Source organism: Siphateles boraxobius, unplaced genomic scaffold (assembly GCF_051911475.1).
Source record: "Siphateles boraxobius isolate OS27281-9 unplaced genomic scaffold, OSU_SipBor_1 46, whole genome shotgun sequence".
NCBI lineage: Eukaryota > Metazoa > Chordata > Actinopteri > Cypriniformes > Leuciscidae > Siphateles > Siphateles boraxobius.
Window position 1 is genome coordinate 16,160,483 of NW_027509097.1, and position 21,262 is coordinate 16,181,744.

At 37.8% G+C, this 21,262-nt stretch overlaps 2 protein-coding genes and 1 non-coding gene across 7 annotated transcripts; 1 reads left to right on the forward strand and 2 right to left on the reverse strand.

The window, feature by feature from the left end:
- Positions 1-3,675: 3,675 nt before the first annotated feature.
- trnaq-cug (transfer RNA glutamine (anticodon CUG)) lies at positions 3,676-3,747 on the reverse strand. Its single transcript has one exon. It is a non-coding gene; the product is annotated as a tRNA-Gln (tRNA).
- Positions 3,748-3,909: 162 nt separating this feature from the next.
- Positions 3,910-11,816, forward strand: l3mbtl2 (L3MBTL histone methyl-lysine binding protein 2). Of its 5 annotated transcripts, XM_077201042.1 has the most exons (19): positions 3,910-4,003; positions 4,242-4,647; positions 5,049-5,081; positions 5,372-5,522; positions 5,609-5,742; positions 5,819-5,933; positions 6,034-6,113; positions 6,272-6,389; positions 7,271-7,405; positions 7,483-7,571; positions 7,671-7,920; positions 9,853-9,929; positions 10,054-10,158; positions 10,256-10,403; positions 10,524-10,606; positions 10,688-10,922; positions 10,995-11,060; positions 11,235-11,420; positions 11,506-11,816. In XM_077201042.1, the coding sequence occupies exons 2-19, from the start codon at positions 4,315-4,317 to the stop codon at positions 11,625-11,627; spliced, it is 2,460 nt and encodes an 819-aa protein (XP_077057157.1). In that variant the 5' UTR covers positions 3,910-4,003; positions 4,242-4,314; the 3' UTR covers positions 11,628-11,816. The 5 variants fall into 5 exon arrangements, with proteins under 5 accessions (XP_077057157.1, XP_077057159.1, XP_077057158.1 ...); XM_077201044.1 differs by lacking the exon at positions 5,049-5,081; XM_077201045.1 differs by lacking the exon at positions 5,049-5,081 and having other exon boundaries at positions 3,975-3,994.
- chadlb (chondroadherin-like b) lies at positions 11,659-21,211 on the reverse strand. The gene is made up of 8 exons (XM_077201047.1): positions 20,741-21,211; positions 19,709-19,874; positions 19,414-19,608; positions 19,028-19,329; positions 16,675-17,176; positions 15,509-16,195; positions 15,269-15,435; positions 11,659-13,040 (listed from the first exon to the last, which is right to left on the reverse strand). Exons 2-8 carry the CDS (start codon positions 19,868-19,870, stop codon positions 12,773-12,775), a joined length of 2,283 nt encoding a protein of 760 aa, XP_077057162.1. The 5' UTR covers positions 19,871-19,874; positions 20,741-21,211; the 3' UTR covers positions 11,659-12,772.
- Positions 21,212-21,262: the final 51 nt, after the last annotated feature.

The following is a 21,262-nucleotide window of genomic DNA, read 5'->3' on the forward strand; positions in this document are numbered from 1 at the left end:
GCACTGGCATATTTTAAGATGTGTCAGTGCAAGTTGCTTTTAGTTAAAGCTTCTCAAACATGCATTTTAGTCTGGGACTAGTCCTAAAGCTCTGTTTTCTGTTAGAACGGTGTCGTGTTAGCGGCCCCTAGGTTAATAACTAATGATCGTTGTGATGGAAGTGAATAAATCAAAACTAACTTTAGCTGGGCATTAACTTTATTCTAGAACTGCTGTAAATCCAAAACAATCTCTGTTACTTTAATATCCTATTTTCACTGTAAAGCTGCTTTGAAACAGTCCATATTGTTAAAAGCGCTATATAAATGAAGGTGACTTGACTTGACTGTGAAACCGGGGGCAAATATTTTAGGCCTACTCATCTTTTTAAATTGAGGTTGTTGTACCCAGTTGAATGACATGCAGCTATGATACCTAAATTGTGTTAAATAGTTTGAATAAATATGATCATTAACATTAATTATTAAATATTATTATGACTGTTATATAATTCAAACAGAATGCCATTTTTAATTATTGTCTAATTCATTGGTAAGTATTAGAAAATGACTTTCTAGATCAGCCTTTGTAGGAATTGAATGTCACATTGCTTTTGATTTATCATTGGCTAGCAATAATACAGCAGGCAAATTTTATCCTCATAATATTTTTCTATACTTTAACTTTAACAAAGAATTGAAAGTGTTTGGAGAGGTTTGGAGTGAAAAGGCTCCCCAATGCTTTATTTTATTAAAGTGATTTGCTATTGAAAAATGTTTTAAGACATTTAAGACAAAATGAAGCAAATCCAGTCAATTCAGAGCAATTACAATTTTTATCAATATATTATTTGAAAGGAAGGAGTGGTTATAGGCCGGCCTAACAATGTGCATAACAAAAGGCAAATCACCTTTTGGGAACTTTTCTGACAATTATTGCAGGACAGTTATTCAAAGTCCCAATGGACACATAACATTGCCTATGATTAAAATAATGTTGTTATTTTTTTAAATTTACTCTGATTTCATGACCCTACTTTATGCATCTTGGCAGTCTTTACTCTTACTCTTTTTAAGGTACTAAGGTTACTTTTCAAGGTTATGGGTACCTCAAACAGCACACCCACAGCTGACCCACTGTCCATTCACTGACTGATGCATACTGCATACAAAAATGTCAAGAATTTGATTTTTAAGAGTTTTAATGTGATTGGATGGTGCTAAACAACTTCTGGGAGTCGTACACCAGTGCAAGGCCAGTGCTGAAATTCATGGGTTCTGGGACAAAAGTATACTGTCCTGGTGTAGTGAGTGGGCTATACATATATGACCTTTAGAAAAACATGGATGGCCAAAAGACTTTTGATCAAAAACTTAACATAAAACTTACTGTTTCAATTTAAAACAGCCATGAAATAAAAACATACTATTCTTGTTTTTATGGAATATTGCAGAATTTATAATAGGCCATAAATGATTTATCTGTGCACATCATTATTATTATTTTAATCCATGAGCCCTGGTAATCTTCAATCAAAATTACTTCCCCTCCCCTCCCAGATGTGCACTTTCATCAGGGTGGGACAAACTGTCACTCACATGAGATCATAGAAACAGCAAATCACAATGACTCAATCAATTCCTGATGGACAAAATCAAGCCCCGCACAAAAAAAATTTCTTGTTCGAGAAGCCGTTTCACAGGAAATACGTCATACAAGAAAAGACTATTGCAACTTCCTTTTCATGCTGACTTTAACATAGCGGAATCAATTCATCTTTATTTATGAAGTGCTTTATACAATACAGATTGTTTCAAAGCAGCTTTACAGTGATAACAGGGAAATTATTAAATCATGCAAGCTGTTCATTTCGGCTCTACAGCAGCGCTAAAAGAAAAGTGTCATTGTTCAGCTGAAGTCAGTTCAGTGTTGATTCTGAACTTAACTGATTCTGTATTATACATTTTTCAAGGCTTGTACCTTGGAACATATTTCATGGTTTTTAGTCTCGAGCCACCAGGCACTGTTTTGTGCAAATGAGCGGCCGGATCCCATTAAGTGTTTTCTGTTAGAACGGTGTCGTGTTAGCGGCCCCTAAGTTAATAACTAATTATTACTGCGACGGAAGTGAATCAATTAAAACTAACTTTAGCAGGACAATAACTTTATTCTAGAGCTGCAGTAAAGCCAAAACAATCTCTGTTACTTTAGTTTCCTATTATCGCTGTAAAGCTGCTTTGAAACTATCTATATTGTTAAAAGCGCTATATAAATGAAGGTGACTTGACTTGACTTGATTCAGTTCCGTTGTAAAGATCATCAATTATTGAATTAGTTAATTTCATCTATACAGCAGTTCTGCAGAAAACAGTGGTCATTGTCCAGCTCAGTTCAGTTCTCCTCCAATAGTGTCAGTTGCAGTCAATTCAATAATATGGTTGAATATTAAGTATCCCCAATTAAGCAAGCCAGAGGCGTTAGTGGCAAGGAACCCAAACTCTATCAGGGCAGAATGGAGAAAAAAAAAACTTGGGAGAAACCAGGCTCAGTCAGGCGGGCCATTCTCCTCTGGCCAGTGAACAAACACGGTGTGATTATGATTCAAGTCAGAAATCAGATTTTGGCCGAAGCTGGCCGTATGATCTGTGCGAAGGACCTGTCTGGTTCTTGTGGTCTTTGCTGAGGATCTGTGCCATTGGCTATCATGTCGACAAGGCCTTCACAGGTTGACGGGATCTCTGCTTACAAAGGAAACGTTCAAGTTCGTTAATTTCCTGCCATTTTGAGAACTTGTGCGAGCATGCTGCTGGGAATGAACCATAATATATTGAATAGAAGGAAATGTATATTTTCACTTATAGAAGTGTTAGTAATGTTACATCATTGCTGACACAGTTCAGCTAAGTAAAAAATAGGAGCTGCATATACAGGTACAGCTGAGCTTCTATAGCCTGGTAATACTGAATTTGTATAAGTATCATTTTAAGTATAGGCTATAAGTTTTTTTTAAATAAGGAATTAACATTTTATCACTAATAAAGGGGATATGAGGAAGAAAACAAGAATTTACCACTTACAGTAAATTTGCTGGTGTTGTGGAGAAAAGTCATCTATTTCTTGCTAATGAAGCTCAAGAGGCAAAGTTCCAGAAGTCAAAATAAGACTTTATTGAAAAAAGCAACAAAGCCGAGGTGCCTGCAAGACATCTGAATTTGTCTCTGGCCAGAGTGCCATTCTTATACATTTTTCTTATCTGTTATGTCGCAATAACCAAGAAAGATTCACCCCTCCTGTTTCCCACAATTAAGTTTTACTTCTCTCGCCTTTATCTCTAATTGTGGAATCCTACCAATTAATGGCCAACCCTTTCTCAGAGGCAAGATAACATTATGTAAAATTTTCCAAGAACAATCAACTCTTTCCCTCAGGCAAGAAGCCTCCAAGTGATATTTATTTCACACCTCTTAATAATGGTCTTGATATCTTCTTTGGTCTTTCATCTGTTTAATGGAAATTGGCTGACTTTTCAAAAACTGCTCAGTGGGCCATAGACTGTCTCAGCATTTGACTTGTAATAATTATTTCTTACAGTCATATGAGGTCCTCAAAACACAACTAGCTCATAGTTATTCAAACTATCGCAGTATTAAGTAAAACTTAGTTGATTTGTACTTACCTCACAAAAAAAGAAAAGCCAGGTTCCACCGAGATTTGAACTCGGATCGCTGGATTCAGAGTCCAGAGTGCTAACCATTACACCATGGAACCGTACGGTAAACAGACGCGTTTAGATGAAAATTGAATGGTTGGTTACGAGTGGTTAAGTTGGTTAAGGGTTGTTAAGTTGGTTAAGGGTTTTACTAATCACATCATATAACAAACAACCAGCTTGTATCAAATCAGACATGTATAATAAAACCATTTTGGAATATTAAATCTAATTCTCCAGTCCGGATGATGGCGCTAATGCGCTGTTCACGATGAGCAATCCACTGTACACTGGATTTTCTAAGAGGTAAAGCAGGTAAGAAATGCTTTCTCTTACACACAGCAATGTCCATATTGCTTTGAAACTTCGTCTGTTTTAGTAATATTTTACCATTTATACAGAACTATCTAATGTTCTTAATCTTCAAAGCTTTGTTTATATGCTTTCACCATTGAATGAGTGCAAGAAACAGTAAACCAACGTGGTATAATATAATGTTATTATCTAGTTGAAATGTTCAAGTAGTTTATTGCTTCTTAAACGTTATTCGCAGTCAACCTTTGGAGCCAGCTGCAGACTGCATCCCTGAAGACGCTGAGGACCTCTCTATAAAATAAAAATTACAAATGCCCAACAAATGCGTTGCTTATGGTTGTGGGAAGTTCAGCGGGCAGAATGTCTCGATGTTCAGATTTCCCAAAGACCCGGTGGAGTTCCGCAAATGGGAGAAACAGGTCCAGAAGACCCGCAAAACTTGGATCGCCAAGACGTACTCTCATTTATGCTCTGAGCACTTCAGCAGGGACTGCTTTGATCCGAAGTCTTATGCCTTTGCAAAGACAATGGGATTTAAAGGGCTGAGACTGAAGGAGGGAGCTGTCCCGACTGTTTTTATCCGACCACCGTGCAGTACGAGAAGGAAACCCAGAGTGACCACTGAACCTCAACAGTTTGCATCAGTGAGTGTCTGATACCCCTTTGTTTCGTTGTAGAATCTTTGAAAAAGCCTAAGACTGGGAGACATGAATACTATAGGTCATAATTTTGGATTTTCACCAAGGCTGAATTTATTTGATCAAAAATACAGTAAAAACAGCAATATTGTGGAATATTATTACAATATTAAATAACTTTTATATTTTAATAGATTTCGAAATGTACAATCTTGGGCAAACATTTGACCATTTTAACCATAAATCACTGGTCAGGAAGTTAGCAAGAATTTCACAAATACTGTAGATAGAGTAATTTAGTACAAGATAGCCTTTCCCTTTGTTTTCTTTAAATGTTTAAGCTGTGTGGATAAACTTACATATTCTGCCAAAAACTTAATTAAGTCTTTGACGTTTTTCTGTCACAGCAATGGCTTTTCAATGAAGGCATTTGCTTAAAGGTAGGTTAGGCAATTTTCAGAGAGGCTAGCAATATCCGGCTAGCTTAGAAAGCATCACAACACATCAGGGAGCACAGAAAAGCCTCATGAGAGATGGCCTTAATCTAACTCATGTCTCAAAGCACATAACATTACAATAATTAACAAAAAACAACTTAAAGAGCACTGAACTGTACTGTACCACCTGACTGCTGCAGATTCATTCCAGTTTTGATAGTGTTGCTATTGCCATGCATATAATTTTAAACATATTTTTGATTAATGAATAAATAACTTTGCTCTTTCAAAAGGATGAACAGGACGAGACATTTATGAATGACAATCAGAACGATGGAGAAGAGCAAATATTTGATGGAGCAGACCACAAACAGCCGAATTCCAGCAATGACAGTGTAAATAATCCTGTGACACTTTCTTCTCCGGCAGAAAATGACGGAATAGGTGATTCAGCAACCCCTATATTAATTAACTCACACAAGTAGATGGAAAAGTTTATGTAAACCCCACTCAATTTCATGTCTCTGCAGTTAATTGTGAAATGTGTGGAACCAGTGGCACTACAAACACCTTCTTCTCCAGGTCCAAGCGCTTCTGCAGTTTGTCCTGCTCACGTTCATACTCATCCAGCTCCAGAAAAGCCTCAATTCTTGCACGGCTCCAGGTAGGGTTTTCTGGCATAGAATTATATACATACTTATTCAAACAGTAATTCATTTTTTTTCTGTCTTTGTATTTAGGGAAGGCAGCCCATAAGGAAGTCATCACACAAACTGTGTCTGAAATCACAGACTGAGGCTCTGCAGTCAAAGGCCAATGAGCAGGATCAGGAGAGCAGAGCATTTGGACAAGATGGTAAGAAAACACACACATCCCTCTTGCTTTTTACTACAGTTAGCTTTACAAATACAATTTTGACTGTTTTAATGTTCATATTGCCCTGTCTTCTTCCAAGCTACTTTAGCTGGATTTGACTGGGGTAGTTACCTTGAGAAAAGTGGCCTCCTCGCTGCTCCTGTATCCTGCTTCAGACACGTGAGTGATTTCTATCCACAGAACTTCTTCCGGAAATGTACCTGATAGATAAATGTGATAGATGTAATAAACCATGATATATTACCTATTTGTGTAAATTTCCTTCATATTATACTTATTGCATTATTATGGTCAAAACATTATTGCCCATTTCACAGGCACCACTCTGCGCTCAATGGGACGACATCTATGTTGGGTTAAAAGTGGAGGTTTTGAACACCCATACAGCCTTGCCTAGTAAGGTGTACTGGATCGCCACTGTTGTACAGCTGACAGGTAGATAAACTCTTGTTTCCTCCACCACAGCTGAATCCTACGGCAAATAGATATTATATTTTATTATTATATTAAAATATGAATATATTATATTTTTTAAATTACTCTACCATTCAAAAGTTTGGGGTTGATAAGACTTTTGAAAGAAGTCTCTTATGCTCACCAAGGCTTTTATTTAATCAAATATACAGTAAAAGTAATATTGTGAAAACTTTTTGAATGTGAAGATCAGGATAAATTGTACTTTTGTCTTCTGGGAAACATGCAAGTAGCTTCTGAAGGGCAGTGCTAAATGGAAACAAAAAAAGATCTTTAAATTTTTTTTATTTTTTTTTTATTTATTTTTTAACACATCTTCATCCTTTTCAAAGGTTTTCACCCCTGGCTCTTAATGCATTGTCTTTCATTCTGAAGCATCAGTGAATTATTTCACCTTTTTTTAATAATTGTGTATGAGTCCTTCGGTTGTCCTCGGTGTGAAAAGATGAATATTGAATTTGTACTTCATAGTTATTTTATTTTACCTAAGTTTTGAGTTGCAGTCCGAATAGAATTCAATGAGTTTAACAGACTGGTAAGTGGTAACCGCAAATGAATATACAAAAAACATTAAGAAACAATACAATACTGTTTCCAGTTAAAAACAAAAAATATAGTGTACTGTGATTCATAAACAGATGACTCCGGACAGGTTTTTGGAAGTTATTGGTAAATGTAAACCAAGAGATTTTAAAGTTACACATTTAAAGAGTAGTTTGGAATTTAATAAATGTTATTTTAATAAAACATTTGCTTTAATTATGGGGACTAATATGATGTTGTGTGATAAATTGATTCATTCTTTGTCAAATATATTGTATGATGTGATGTGTTTCTCTCAGGCTATAAGGCTCTTCTGCGCTATGAGGGTTTTGAGGATGATGACAGCCATGACCTGTGGTGTAACATAGCCACGGCTGATGTTCATCCTATAGGCTGGTGTGCAGTGAATAGCAAGCTCCTGGTCCCTCCTCAAGGTGAGTGTTTACACCGTAGGTCATTAGGTATAAATGCCATAAAAATGCTAAATCTTGACCATTGTTTTGTCCTACAGAGGTCCACCAGCATATTAAAGACTGGAAATCCTACCTGATGGAGAGACTAGTTGGAGCACATACACTTCCTGTTGACTTTCATGTCAAGGTGAAGGCAATGGAAAAATAGTAAACCATTGATGCCATCTGATTTTCTTTAATTGCTGCATAACTGTCTTCCCCTGTTTCTCGTCTGTATGTTTTTCAGATGGCAGATAGTTTGAGGTGTACATTCAGACAGGGGGTTCGTGTTGAGGTGGTCGATCGCTCGCAGGTGAGCCGTACCCGTTTGGCAGTGGTGGATACTGTCATAGGAGGGCGACTCAGACTGCTGTATGAGGATGGGGGACTGGGACCCTCAGGCGAGGTGCTCTCAGATTTCTGGTGTCACACGCAGAGTCCTCTAGTACACCCTGTTGGCTGGTCTGAAAGAGTGGGGCACTCAATCAAAGAAACAGGTGAGAAGAAACTGGCATTTATGGATTGAGTCAAGCCTAGAAACCCACAGATAGACAAAATGTCAGTACAAACATGAAGAGTCTGAAAGCTTTATATGAGTTGAAAAATACAGAGCTTCGCACAGTACGTGGAGAGGGAAAAAATTGCATATATTGATATTGTGGCCATGGATTTGTTCCATTGGTTTTTGTAATTCAATTTGTGAATGCTGAGGGAGGGGAGGATGGGAAGGAAGTTTATGTAAGTAGTACATTATGTAAGTAATGGATTTTCTTGTTATCTTTCATATTTGACAGATAAAAATATGGTTTAAAAAAAGAATTGGTTCCGATAACGGATTATATTGTTCTCTTGTTTTAGATAAATGGTTGTAAGTCGTGGGAACGAATTAATAAATCCTGGGATCAAATTCTTGATTTGTGGTCACAGTATGTTTTCTTCCATATGTTACGTGCGGTCAGTGTTGGGCAAAGATGCATCAAAATGTATTTTAAAATAAAATAACAAATACCTTAATTTAAAGTGTATCAAAATGAACTACAAAATGCATCAGCCACACCATGTATCAAAATAAACTACTGTATTTTAAAAATACAAAAAAAATACTTTTGACATTTATTTGCAAAACCTATCAATTGGCCTATTTGATCTATCCCTTCACCATTACACTGACTCAGTTGATTTACAATGTTTAAAAGCAACAGCTTTTCTCTGCCCGAGTCATGAGTTAACAGATCAAATATTCACATATCCCTGTAATCTCCCAGACGAAGGTTAGTTTTAGACGAAGTAACCAGCAGTTTAATATTTAAAAGTTTGTGAATGAGACATAATTGTATCCTTATTTAGTTACTTGGTGTTTGGGAATGAAGGGCCTACTTTGCATCATCAACACTGACTTAATTGGCCTTACACTCGGCACAATGCGGCGCCAGGCGCGACGCAAGTGTTTTTTGCTAGTTTCAGCCTGAAGCAGTTATCATTTCAACATCCTTTGCCACGTTGTTTAAATAGCAAATGCATTTGCGCCCATGACACCCATGAAAACTGGTCTGAAAACGAGGTGTGTTCAGGCACATTGTTGGTGCGTTGCTATTTTGAGGCAACTGAAATTGAATGTGCCATTGACCAACTGAAACCTGGTCTAAAGTCAATGGCACAGTATTTTATTATTTTATTATGTAAAGGGCTCATTAGTAATATGAGCCTATAGGTGGGTCCAGAACTCCTGTACATTCTGCTTATTACACACACAGGGACGCGCAGACGCACACAAACCAGACAAATCAGCTCGGTATAAAAGTTTTCAAGAACATTATGTAAATTGGTTAACTATTTAGCCGAGGCTACTAAAACGAACATCAAAACTTAACATGAACTTTTAAAAATTATAGCAATTTATGCAAAGAATGTATCGAAAGCTGGCAGCCTGCACGTTTCTTTCCTTGACCACTTTCTTCGATATGGATCAATTTTCTGTTCTGATCTCAACAGATCTGGGCAAACTACTGAGTAGGCACCAATCAGAGGCTGCATTTTTATGATGCCATCATGTAGACTTCTTAGAAAATATTTTAAAACTACAAAAATACAAAACACTAAAGTATTTTTATACAAAGTATGAAGCCATTTTCATCAACCCTATCAAATACAAATAACAAAATACAATTTTATATTTGAAATACATGTGTCATAAATACTGCCCATCCCTGCGTGCGGGGGCTCCATTTAAAAAAAAAAAGGGGGGGGGGGGGGGGGGGGTTAAAAATATATATATTATTTTTGTATGGAGGCCCAAAAAAGAAAATAATGTGGAACAAAACTAAACAACTGTGTGAGATAAAATAACTTTTATTTTTCCATATTCTTCACTCTGTATTTTTGTCATTAGGTTATTTGTAATGATGTCATTCATGGTTTTTCTGACACAGATGTGAATGTCAACATGGGTAGCCATCCAGCATTTCGAAAAGTCCTTCAAAACAGTGTGCCAGATCAGTTTAAGAAGGTTAGTGCGTATATCATGAACTAAAATATTGTCAAAATTTTGTTTTCATTTTGTGTTAATGTTAGTTTAAAAATCTTGTCATGTAATCATCTAGTATTTATAATTCCTTGCTGTATGCAAACAGTTAAGGACCGTTTATTTGGGAAATACGTTTTTTGAGGAAGGCATGAAACTTGAAGCAGTTGATCCTCTGAACCTTGGGAATATTTGCGTTGCATCAGTCCGTAAGGTACGACACAGCCACTATTTATTTATGACTTTAAATGAATATTGCACATTACCTTGTTAAAAGTAATTGCACCGACCTGGCTTATCTTATTGCTCAGTTGTTGCTGGATGGATACATAATGGTAGGCATTGATGGTGTCGAGATCGGTGACGGTTCTGACTGGTTTTGCTACCATGCCAGCTCACATGCCATTTTACCTGTTGGATATTGCGAGAGCAACGACATCCCTCTTACTCTACCTCCTGGTAATGTGCTCAATCAATTATTCATGCGGTCTTCTTGCAACAAAAATCAATATTGAAGCCAAAGAGCCTATATTTGCAATTTCATACAGTGTTTGTTGATATTGTCTCTTTACTCATCAGGTTATGATCATGCTACTTTCACATGGGCAAACTATTTAGAAGAAACAGGATATCTAGCTGCTCCACGAAGACTTTTCAACACGGTAAACCTTTTGACAATTGAGATGTGGGTTTAATGTTTTTTAAGCTGGTCTTGTGGTCCCTTCCTCATACGTCTTTTCCAGGATGATGTAGGCCACGGCTTTACCCCAGGTATGAAGCTAGAGGCAGTGGACCTCATGGAGCCCCGGCTGGTGTGTGTGGCCACTGTTAGGCGCTGCGTAGGCCGGCTTCTCCTTCTCCACTTTGATGGCTGGGAGCCTGAGTTTGATCAATGGGTAGACTGTCAGTCCCCTGAAATCTATCCTGTGGGCTGGTGTGAAATCACTGGCTACCAGCTGCAGCCACCCATCGGACCAGGTAGATTATTGTAATTTTCACAGTATTCCCTCCAAAATATGATTTTCATGTTATGTTGTGCTCTCTGTGTAGAACCACCTCAGGGTCAGGAACGCTCGAACACAAGCAAAAAGGCAAAACCTTTTATGGGGAAAAGGAGTATGTTTTCTTTCATTTTATTCTTAGTTTCTTCTTTAAAGAATAAATATTAAATTTTGATAGACAATTAAAGCACATGATGATCACTTTCATAAAATTCCCCTTGAATAGATTTGCATTGTGTTGAAATTATCTTCCCTTCATTCTCATACTATTCTGTATTTGTGACTGTAGGACGGAGATTTGTAAAGAAAAACACAAATAAATGCACATCTAAAACCCAGCCTACTCAGCGTAATGAGAATCCAGAGACGAATCAACCACAAGGGGCACCAAACGTCACAAATCAACCACAAGAGGCAGGCAAACCCTCCGTCACAGCCCCCGTCTTACAAATAAAGGCTGAACCTGAGGACAAAAGTATGTAGCATTTCTTCTTAAATTAGAACAATTATTTTTTAAATATAGTTCTGACATGGCTTCCCTATCTCTCTCTCTAATACAGTTATTGCAGTAAAAGTGAAAGTGGAGGAAATGGAAACCCCAATATTATCCAGTGAACAAAGCAAAGAAAGCGCCAACCCAGCTGCCTTAACAATCTTCAAACAGGAAGACGTCTCGGTTTAACCCACCACCTGTCGTTCCCAGTGATCACTACTTTATTTTTTAGTTTTTTTTATTAATAACACTGGTAGTTATTTCATTAACCAAACTGTTAGTGTAAAACAACTGGTATAGTTGAGCGATATTGTTATTTTTATACAGTGCACATTTTTTGCAATCTTGTATTAAAATGACATAAGTTGTGTTAAGGCATTTTCTGACTTTAATTCATTTTTCGCAACAGAATTGAAGCTTACAGAGTAATGTAGATGCTTGCAATACAGAATTATTGTATAATATGGAAGATACTGAATTAAAATGACAAATTTCCATAAGCCTTTAAAGATTCATCATAAATGTTAAAAACAGAACATTTTTATGACACGGTAGATCAGTTGTTTTTAAGGGTTTTAAAAAAGTTTTAATATTATAATTTTTATTGACCAGCATAGTACATCGCTTGCAAACTTAAACTGTGCATTAAGCAGGTTAATTCTACACTCTAAACAGTCATAAATAAACTAGCACCCTAACTAGCCGCATTTCCGTTACCTTTCAAATTGCGCAAATTAAAAATATGCCCAATGGAAAAACGTAAATTCCGCAAAAACTCCCATTTAATGCAAAGGTGGTTTTTCAGGCAATTCGAAAAAGAAATATTTTGCAAAACTGCAATGAAAACAGTTTTTGCGCATTTACAGGCCACCTGACGTAGATGACACTGTATGTTTGGACAGAATACGAGACGGAGTTCTTTATTAAATTTCATAAAAGACAAAAGAATTACAGGAATACTGGATTCTAAACCTCAAAGAAATGCCACAATCAAGACCTCAAAGCAAATATGAGGCAGAAACACCCAGAAACACCAGCCGCTCCAAGTATAAGGGTCTTTCCTGACCATTAATGCTTACATAACACATATACGTCTCCGTTGATTAATAGTAATGGCTAGTGCAGTGGCTGGGATAAACGTAAACCTACCAACATCCGTCGCCAAGATTTTTGGAATGACTTATCACGAGAGGAAAAAATTACGTTTTAGTCGCATAACATCGGTTAATGGAAACTCCGTCATTTCGCAATTTTTTTGTCAACATTTAGAAAAAATCTAAAAGTTTTGCGCAAATCTGTAATTGAAACATAAATGCAGTGTAAATACAGCAGGATCACACTGAATTCCTTTTCTTCATGGTCCTTTTCTGCACTGTTTTAGGTTTTACACTTTTGCCTTTGGCTCTAACTATCTTAATGACTTTTGGAGGACTGATTAGAGCAGATTCAGTCTTTGTGGCCTTAGTTGGTTTGGGGTCCTGAGTAGGAGGCTTTTCCCCTGGGCAGCTCTTAAAAACATGGACGTCTTTGACCCTTTGACCTCTGAGTTCTGGAGGGTGGCCACAGGTGGCTCTGACTTTCAGATTCACCTGCTCAATCCACCTAAAAGCAGAAGGAACAATAGAAGGGTCATATGTATCATATTGAAGTAAAGGTCCGATATACACTACCAATCAAAAGTTTTGGATTGCAATTTTTTTAAATGTTTTTAAAAGTAGTCTCTTCTGCTCACCGAGGCTGCATTTATTTGATTAAAATACAACAAAAACAGTAATATTATGAAATATTACAATTGAAAACAGCTGTTTTCTATGTGAATATAAAGTAAAGTGTAAATTCCTGTTATCAAAGCTGACTTTTCAGCATCATTACTAAACATACTATCAACAAATCATTCTAATTTCATGATTTGATGCTCAAGAAACATTTCTCATTATCAATGTTGAAAAGTCATCTACATTTTAATTTCAGGATTCTTTGATGAATAGAGCTCAAAAGAACAGCATTTATCTGAAATGGAAAGCTTTTGTAACATTAAACACTACCGTTCAAAAGTTTGGGGTCAGTAAGAATTCTTAGTAAGTGTTTTATTTTTGGGGGGAAATAAATAAAATAAATCAATACTTTTATTTATCAAGGATGAATTAAATTGATCAAAAGTTACAATAAAGACATGTATAATGTTACAAAAGATTATATTTCAAATAAATGCTGTTCTTTGAACTTTCTATTCATCAAAGAATCCTGAAAATTTATCATTTTTAAGCATCAAATCCGCATATTAGAATTATTTCTAAAGGATCATGTGACACTGAAGACTGGAGTAATGATGCTGAAAATTCAGCTTTGATCACAGAAATAAATTATATTTTAAAATATATTAAAATAGAAAACAGTCACTATAAATTGTCATACTATTTAACGGTAACGCTTCCTTTTACAGTCCTGTTCCCCATGTACATACTATGTACTTACTAGAGTTATTACAATAACTGGGTAGCAACTAGGTACTAACCCTGAACCTACCCCTAAACCTAACCTTAACCCATGTACTTACCTTATATTACCCAGTACGTTCTCAGGTAAGTACACTGTAAGTACATGTAAGTTAACATACTGTAAAAGGAAGCGTTACCTATTTAACAATATTACTGTTGTTGTTTGGGTTTTCTTTTTTCTTTTTAATCAAATAAAGGCAGCCTTGGTGAGCAAAAGAAACTTCTTTTAAAAACATTAAAATCTTACCGATCCAAAACTTTTGACTGGTAGTGTACTTCAAGCATTATCGAAGAAAGGTGTGGGAACATTTCCAACAAAATCAGGCTAAAACGAAGTTCGTTTGGAGTTTGTTTTGGGAGTTGGAAACAGCTTGCCAAAGGAAACTTTGCTCTGGCTGGTAAAACCCTTCAAACTACCATTGGTTCATGGCGATTACATAATAGGTATGAGTGCACTGGTGCTCCGACTTTAGTCCGTTGAGGTCATATGCAAATAAAAACATGAACAAAGTGGAGAGCTGCTTTGTAGCAGAAATTGAAGTTCTTGTTATAATTGAAAGCAACATTGACACTGTTTTTTTCATGTTTAACACTGTAAAGCCTGCTTTAAAGTAATATATTATACAGTGGTATATAAATTAACACGACGTGACTATAGTGCCGAATTGCAGAGCTTGTGCAAACATCCACATAACCACAATCAGAAGCTTTCTTAACCGCTGTTTTCTCACCTCTGTCTTTGTGTTTTTGAGAGAAAAGCTTGCAGGACATATTTACATATTCATACAGATTCATCCGGTGTTGGGATGTTCGCCAACAGTATATTGCTGAAAAGGTATTGCAAACTTTATACCTCTAAGCGAATAATGAAAAAGGATGCTCTGAGTATTTTGGGGCCTTAAATCACAGGACAGTTTTTTTTTTAATAAATACAGTAAAAACTAATTGTAAAATATTATTAAAATTTTTAGAAATAAACTTCTATTTAAAATATTTTAAATTATAATTTATTCTTTTGATGGCAAAGCTGAATTTTTAGCAGCCATTATTTCAGTCTTCAGTGTCTCATGGTCCTACAAAAATCACTCTAATATGCTGATTTGGTAAGAAAAATTTATTATTATCAATGTTGAAAACAGTTGTGCTGATTTAATATTTTTGTGGAAACCATGATAAAACAAATTTCAGGATGAAGAGAAAGTAAAAAAAAAGTATATAAATGTATTTTGTATTTATATAACTTATGATCACTAAAATGCATCTTTGTTAATTAAAGGTCGTAGTGACCCCTTAATTTTGAACGGTAGTGTACATTTACCAAGCAAAACTCACTTGCGAAGAGGCAGCAGTGGACAATCACAGAGCAGTGGATTCTCTGCCAAGTTTATGACCTCGAGTCCTGTGAGTGGACTCAAGTTCGGCAGCTCCTCAAGCTGGTTCCCTTCAAGAAACAGACTCCGCAGACCAGACCCCAGTCCTGCCAGAGAATCTTTAGATATCTTCAAAAGGAAAGAGAGATTTAAACCGAGTTTGGCGTTCTTGTTGTAGCATTAGAAATGGTTTTCTCCTTACCTTTTCTAAACCCATTTGATTAAGGTAAAGATGTTTAAGTGTGACAGCGATTGACTGAAAACCTCCAGCTCCGATCCAGCGAATAGGGTTACGAGAGAGATTAAGCTCTGCTAGGCTGCTGGCTTTAGAAAAGGCCTCGCTAGGAACCTCCTTCAGTTTGTTGCTGCCTAGATGAAGAGTATCCAAGTCAGGTGCAGGATCAAAGGCCCTAGGAGCAATCGCTGTGATGGCGTTGGAAGTGAGATAGAGGCCCCTCAGTTTCTTAGCGCCGGTCAGGAGTCCTGCTTCAAGTTTAGCAATATCATTGTCCTCCATGTGCAGAGCTAGCAGACCAGGCAACAGCTTAAATGCTCCTTTGGGGAACTGGGTGAAACGATTCTTTTCCAGATGGAGGTAAGTGAGGCGGGGCAACCCCTTAAACGCCTCGGGACTCAATGAAGTAAGCTCATTTTCTGAGAGGTAGAGGTAGACTAGACTCTTCATACCATTGAAAGCCCCATCTTCTACCTCATGGATCTTGCAGCGTTGCAAATGAAGGGAAACCACTTCTGCAACTCCTGGGAAACTGTTCGCTGGGATGTAGTGGAAATGGTTGCCCCGCAAGTCCAGCAATCGTGTGTCTGGTGAAAACCCACGAGGGATCTTGGTGTAGCCTTTGTTTTCGCAAGAAGAGTGGTGGCTGTCAGCCTACAAAATATATGTGGGTCAATGACAATGTGTGTCAGTGTTATTTCAGAATCATTTTTATTCTATTATAGTTGTTAATATTTTGAATTATATTTTATTTTGTATTTTCACATTTGTATTTACATTTTTTGAACAAGTTTTTTAGATGTCTACATAAATTTTAAGCTTTTGTTAATTTTAAGACTTCGGAAATGATAAATAAAATGTTTTATAATAACACTAAATACTAGTGTTTAAGATGAATGTGTTTAAAAAAAGGGCCAATTTAATAGGAATGTTCATAATCATAGTCTTCATGTTGGTTTCATAGGACTTCAAAATTTTAATATTTTCAAGAAATATTTCAGTTTAATTACTCAAAAATGTCATGTGTTGTAACCACACAACTTTTTGGATTTTTGGGGGTAGAGCGTCATGTCACTGACCTAAAGACCTTTTAGTCACTATGTTTGTATTAACCCCAGTAAGTTTTCACTCACCTGACATTCACAGTTGGCTGGGCATTTGACTTTATCTGGGGGTGGGGTTGTGGGCAGTGTAGGCAGTCTTCTCTGCTCCTCCAGCTCAGCCCTCAGCATGGCCTCCTGGCTCTGACAGCGCAAATCAACTGGCTGTACCGCTTCCAGATTCTCATCGGACAGATGTGCAGGCCCTTCACATGTACCACCCAGGCGAACGCGCTCCCGTATCGCCCACTCACGCAGAGGCCGCATGTAGCAGCTGCAGTAGATGGGGTTGCCTGCCAGATTGATGCGAGTTAGTTTGGGAGAGCCGGGGGCCATTGGCTGCAGGACGCGCAGCTGGTTATGGCTTAGGTCCAGATGAGCGAGACGAGGAGAGAGCAGGATAGCTGCGTTCGAAAAATCTTGCAGGGAGTTGTGATCCAGGAGGAGGTGAGTGAGCTTGGGCATAGATACAGACTCCTCTCCAAGGTAGGTCATGGGGTTGTAGCTTAGCTCTAAGCGAGTTACTTCTGGAAGTCTGGAGAGAAGGAAAGAAAATAATGAGTAAAAGGTGCTCTAGTGGATTGCGATCTGGTGACTGTGAAGGCCAGTATAGTGAACTCATTGCCATGTTCAAAAAACCTGTTTGAGATTATTTGAGCTTTGTGATATTTCGCGTTACCCTGCTGTAAGTAGCCATTAGAAGATAAAGTAGGTACACTGTGATCATAAAGGGATGGACATGGTCAGCAAACATACTTAGGTAGGCTGTGGTGTTTAAATGATGCTCAATTGTTACTGACAAACTAAGTACACCCTTACTGCCTCCATAGGAGTTAAGAGGGTGAGTAGCAGTCAGGCGCAGCTAATTAAATGCCTTAACTGATCATCAGCAAGCGTGACCAACTCTAAAAGCAGATGTTTTGGCTGTTTGCTGGTCTGAATCATTTAGGAGTGTGTTAACACAATCCCAATGCAATGATCTTAGAGAAGCAATTGTTGCTGCCCATCAGTCTAGGAAGGGTTACAAGGCCATTTCCAAACAATCTGAAGTCCATCTTTCTACAGTGAAGAAGATTATTCACAAGTGGAGAACATTTAAGACCGTTACCAATCTTCCCAAGAGTGGACATCCCAGCAAATTCACCCAAAGGCCCGACCGTGCACTGATCAGAGATACTGCAAAAACCCAAGAGCTACATATCAGACTCTTCAGGTCTCAGTTAACATTTTAAATGTTAAAGTTCATGACAGTACAATTAGAAAAAGACTGAACAAGTATGTTTTGTTTTCAGTGTAAGTGACGTGAAGGCCAAGTATGGTAACCCATACTCTGAATTTTTTTCTATGCACTTAACCCACTTAAGTTAGTCCACACATATTAGGAGTAGTTAACACACACACAACAAACCATGGACACACACACCTGGAACAGTGGGAAACCCTTTTGCTGCGGCGCCTGGGGAAGGAATGGGAGTTACGTGCCTTCCTCAAGTCTGACGTCTGACACTTACCATTAGGCCACGACTGCCTTGTTTGGAAGGGTGACCAGGAGAAACCCTCTTCTCTCTAAAAAGAACATGGCAGCACGGCTTAGGTTTGCAAAGTTGCATCTGAACATGTCCTTTGGATAGATGAGAAGTGGAGATGTTTGGCCATATGCACACCGCCACGTTTGGCGAAAACCAAACACAGCATATCAGTACAAACACCTCGTAGTACCAACTGTCAAGCACGGTGGTGGAGGGGTGTTGATTTGGGCTGGTTTTGCAACCATAGACTGGGGCACCTTGCAGTCTTTAAATCGACCATGAACTCCTCTGTGTACCAAAGTATTCTAGAGTCAAATGTGAGGCCATCTGTCCGACAGCTAATGCTTGGCCAAAATTGGTCCATGCAACAGGAAAATGATCCAAAGCACAACAGCAAAAAAAGAGTAGAATGTTTCACTGGCCCAGTCAAAGCCCAGACCTCAACCCAATTGAAATGCTGTGGCATGACCTTAAGAGACCTGTGCATAAACAGATGCAGACAAACCTCAATGAACTAAAGCAACGTTGTAAAGAAGAGTTGGACAAATTCCTCCACAACGATGTGAGACTGATAAAGTCATATTGAAAATTATTACATGTTATTGCTGCTAAAAAAGGGGGTTCTACGAGGTATTAAATCACAGGGTGTATTTAGTTTGTCACACGACTTCTCCATTTTGGCTTTATTTTTGGTAAATAAATAATGACACAATGTAATATGTCATGTGTTGTTGTTCATCTGAGGCTGTATTTACCTAATTTTAAGACCTGCTAAAGTCCAGATGATTGCAATTCATTGTTAATTCATGACACCTAATGCAATAACTATTAAACCCAGAATGTTTCTTGAAGCTCACCGTGTCATTGTCTCAGTGGGAAAGAACTGCAGTGCATTGTTATCCAGGCTCAAACGAGAAAGAGTGAAGAGGCCAGCAAACGCCTCTGTAGCCAGATAATTGAGGGAATTGTGACTGAGACGTAGCCATTTGATGTTCTGCAAACCCTGGAATGCCATGTTAGGAATGTACACCAATTGGTTGTGTGTGAGGGAGAGGAGGTTGAGAAGGCCAAGCTGTGAAAAAGCCCCAGGCTGGATCTCCTCCACTCTATTTCGGTCAATAATCAGCTGCTTCAGTGAGGAAAGCCCATCAAATGACTCCTGGATTGTAAGGAGAGAAAATTATGAGATGCATGCAAAGATTGTCCAGGTTACAGCTACAAAGGCCAATCCATCATGTCTTACCTGGTACAGGATCTCAATCTTGTTGTTGGCCAGGTTAAGAAAGACCAGCCGGCCAAGTCTGCGGAAGGCTCCTTCCCGAACTCTTCGGATGTTGCTGTTCTGCAGGGACAGGTGGGTGAGGTAAGGTATGTGTGTGAACGCCCCTGTAGGAAGCTCCAGCAAGTAATTTCCTCTCAGGTCCAGTTTCACTGTTATCTTGGAGATATACAGAACAGAGCATTAAAACAATGCAAGTCATTTTAAAGAAATGCAGCAAAAATAAGGCACTAGGTAATCACGGTGTTGCACAAATTACCTCATCAATGGTAGGTGGAACCTGAGTGAGATTCTTGTTGACACAAGCAACTGTGAGCTGGATGTTGTCACAGATACAGAATGTTGGGCATTTGCCTGGCAGCACTGTATGGATCTTCAGGGCAAACAATATTATAGCCAGAAACGTGGGAAGGCTATACATCTTTCTGTGTAAAACAAGAGGAGATGTGCAACATCTCTTTTTGAGTTTTCAGATTACTTTGTAAGAAAACCCTCAGCCAGATTACTTTAAACTTTGCCGGATTAGTTTGCTAATGCTGCAAAATTTGAGGATTTGGTGTATTGAGTTCCACTGGTATGTTTAAATTGGCTGGATTGGAGGCATTCATATAATTTATGGTTGAATGCAGCTCCTTCAATGCCTCACAACTGAATGTAAAAATAAGCACTTCAGGAGCAAACTCCAATCTCCAATCTGACAAGCAGATTCTGTCATAATAGCCATATCTAAGATTTTGAGTCAGAAGTATATGTACACAAAGGTTTTCTAGCAGCAACATATTTTAAAACCTTCTAAAATTTGTCATTTTGTGATTTTATTTAACAATAAGTGTAAACAAGCAAATACAATAGATACACTGGGATACAGTAAAACAAGACTCAGCTATACAGAACTAACTAAAAGGTAGAACTGTATAGATACAATTTGGCAAGGGTAAGTTGTTTAAAATGCTATTAATTTGATTCAAATAAATTTGTAGATCAGAATTGTTGTTCAAAACAATAATCTGATATTTGTGCATCACATTTTTGCTTCTCCGTTAATGTTTCTGTTTCATAGTTGTTTTAGTGTTTGCACTTAGTTGAAAACATTTTAATAAACTGTTTAATGACAGGTTTTCCGTGTGACAACTTACCCCGCTGTGACTATCTGCCTTGCTATTGGGCATGAACGATTCATTTTACAGTTTGAAGAGAAATGTTTCTGCTGTTAGTCTAAGCAAATTGAAGTCAAGTGTAATTTTAAATGTACATAATATATTTTGCAAGAATAAAACATTCACCAACTTACTCTGAAAAAGCAATAGTCTTCAAATATTCGGCACCTTGTCGGTAAGCTATCTACTACTATCCATCAAATGAAAGGTTATGATAGGCCTCAGTAATAAACAATAGTCTACTTATATAAAATAAAATCTTGAATAAATGCAGAGAAAATCATTTAAAAACGTTTTAGTTTCTTTAAAGAGAAAACGGCAGCCCGAACGAAGCAGCCGAGAAACTGATTTTCAAATGCGAAATATGCTCGTTGAGTCTCAAGAGACTTCAGACCGCTGCTCTGCTGCACACAAAGACGCGCACTGTTCTCAGTCTCCCATAAATAAACTTCTGGAGGAGAGAAGGTTCCCTGCAAAGGCTTCAACACCTATATTCCCTTCAGAACCAAGATACTGAGAAAATCGCCCTACAGGTTTACCGAAGTCCTCAAGGCTCACTGAACTCGGGGCATTCGTGTTACTCAGGCCTTGCATAAAAGGGCAATGGAGTGAAAGCGGACCTACAGGACTTTATAATCGCAAGACATTTGCGTGAA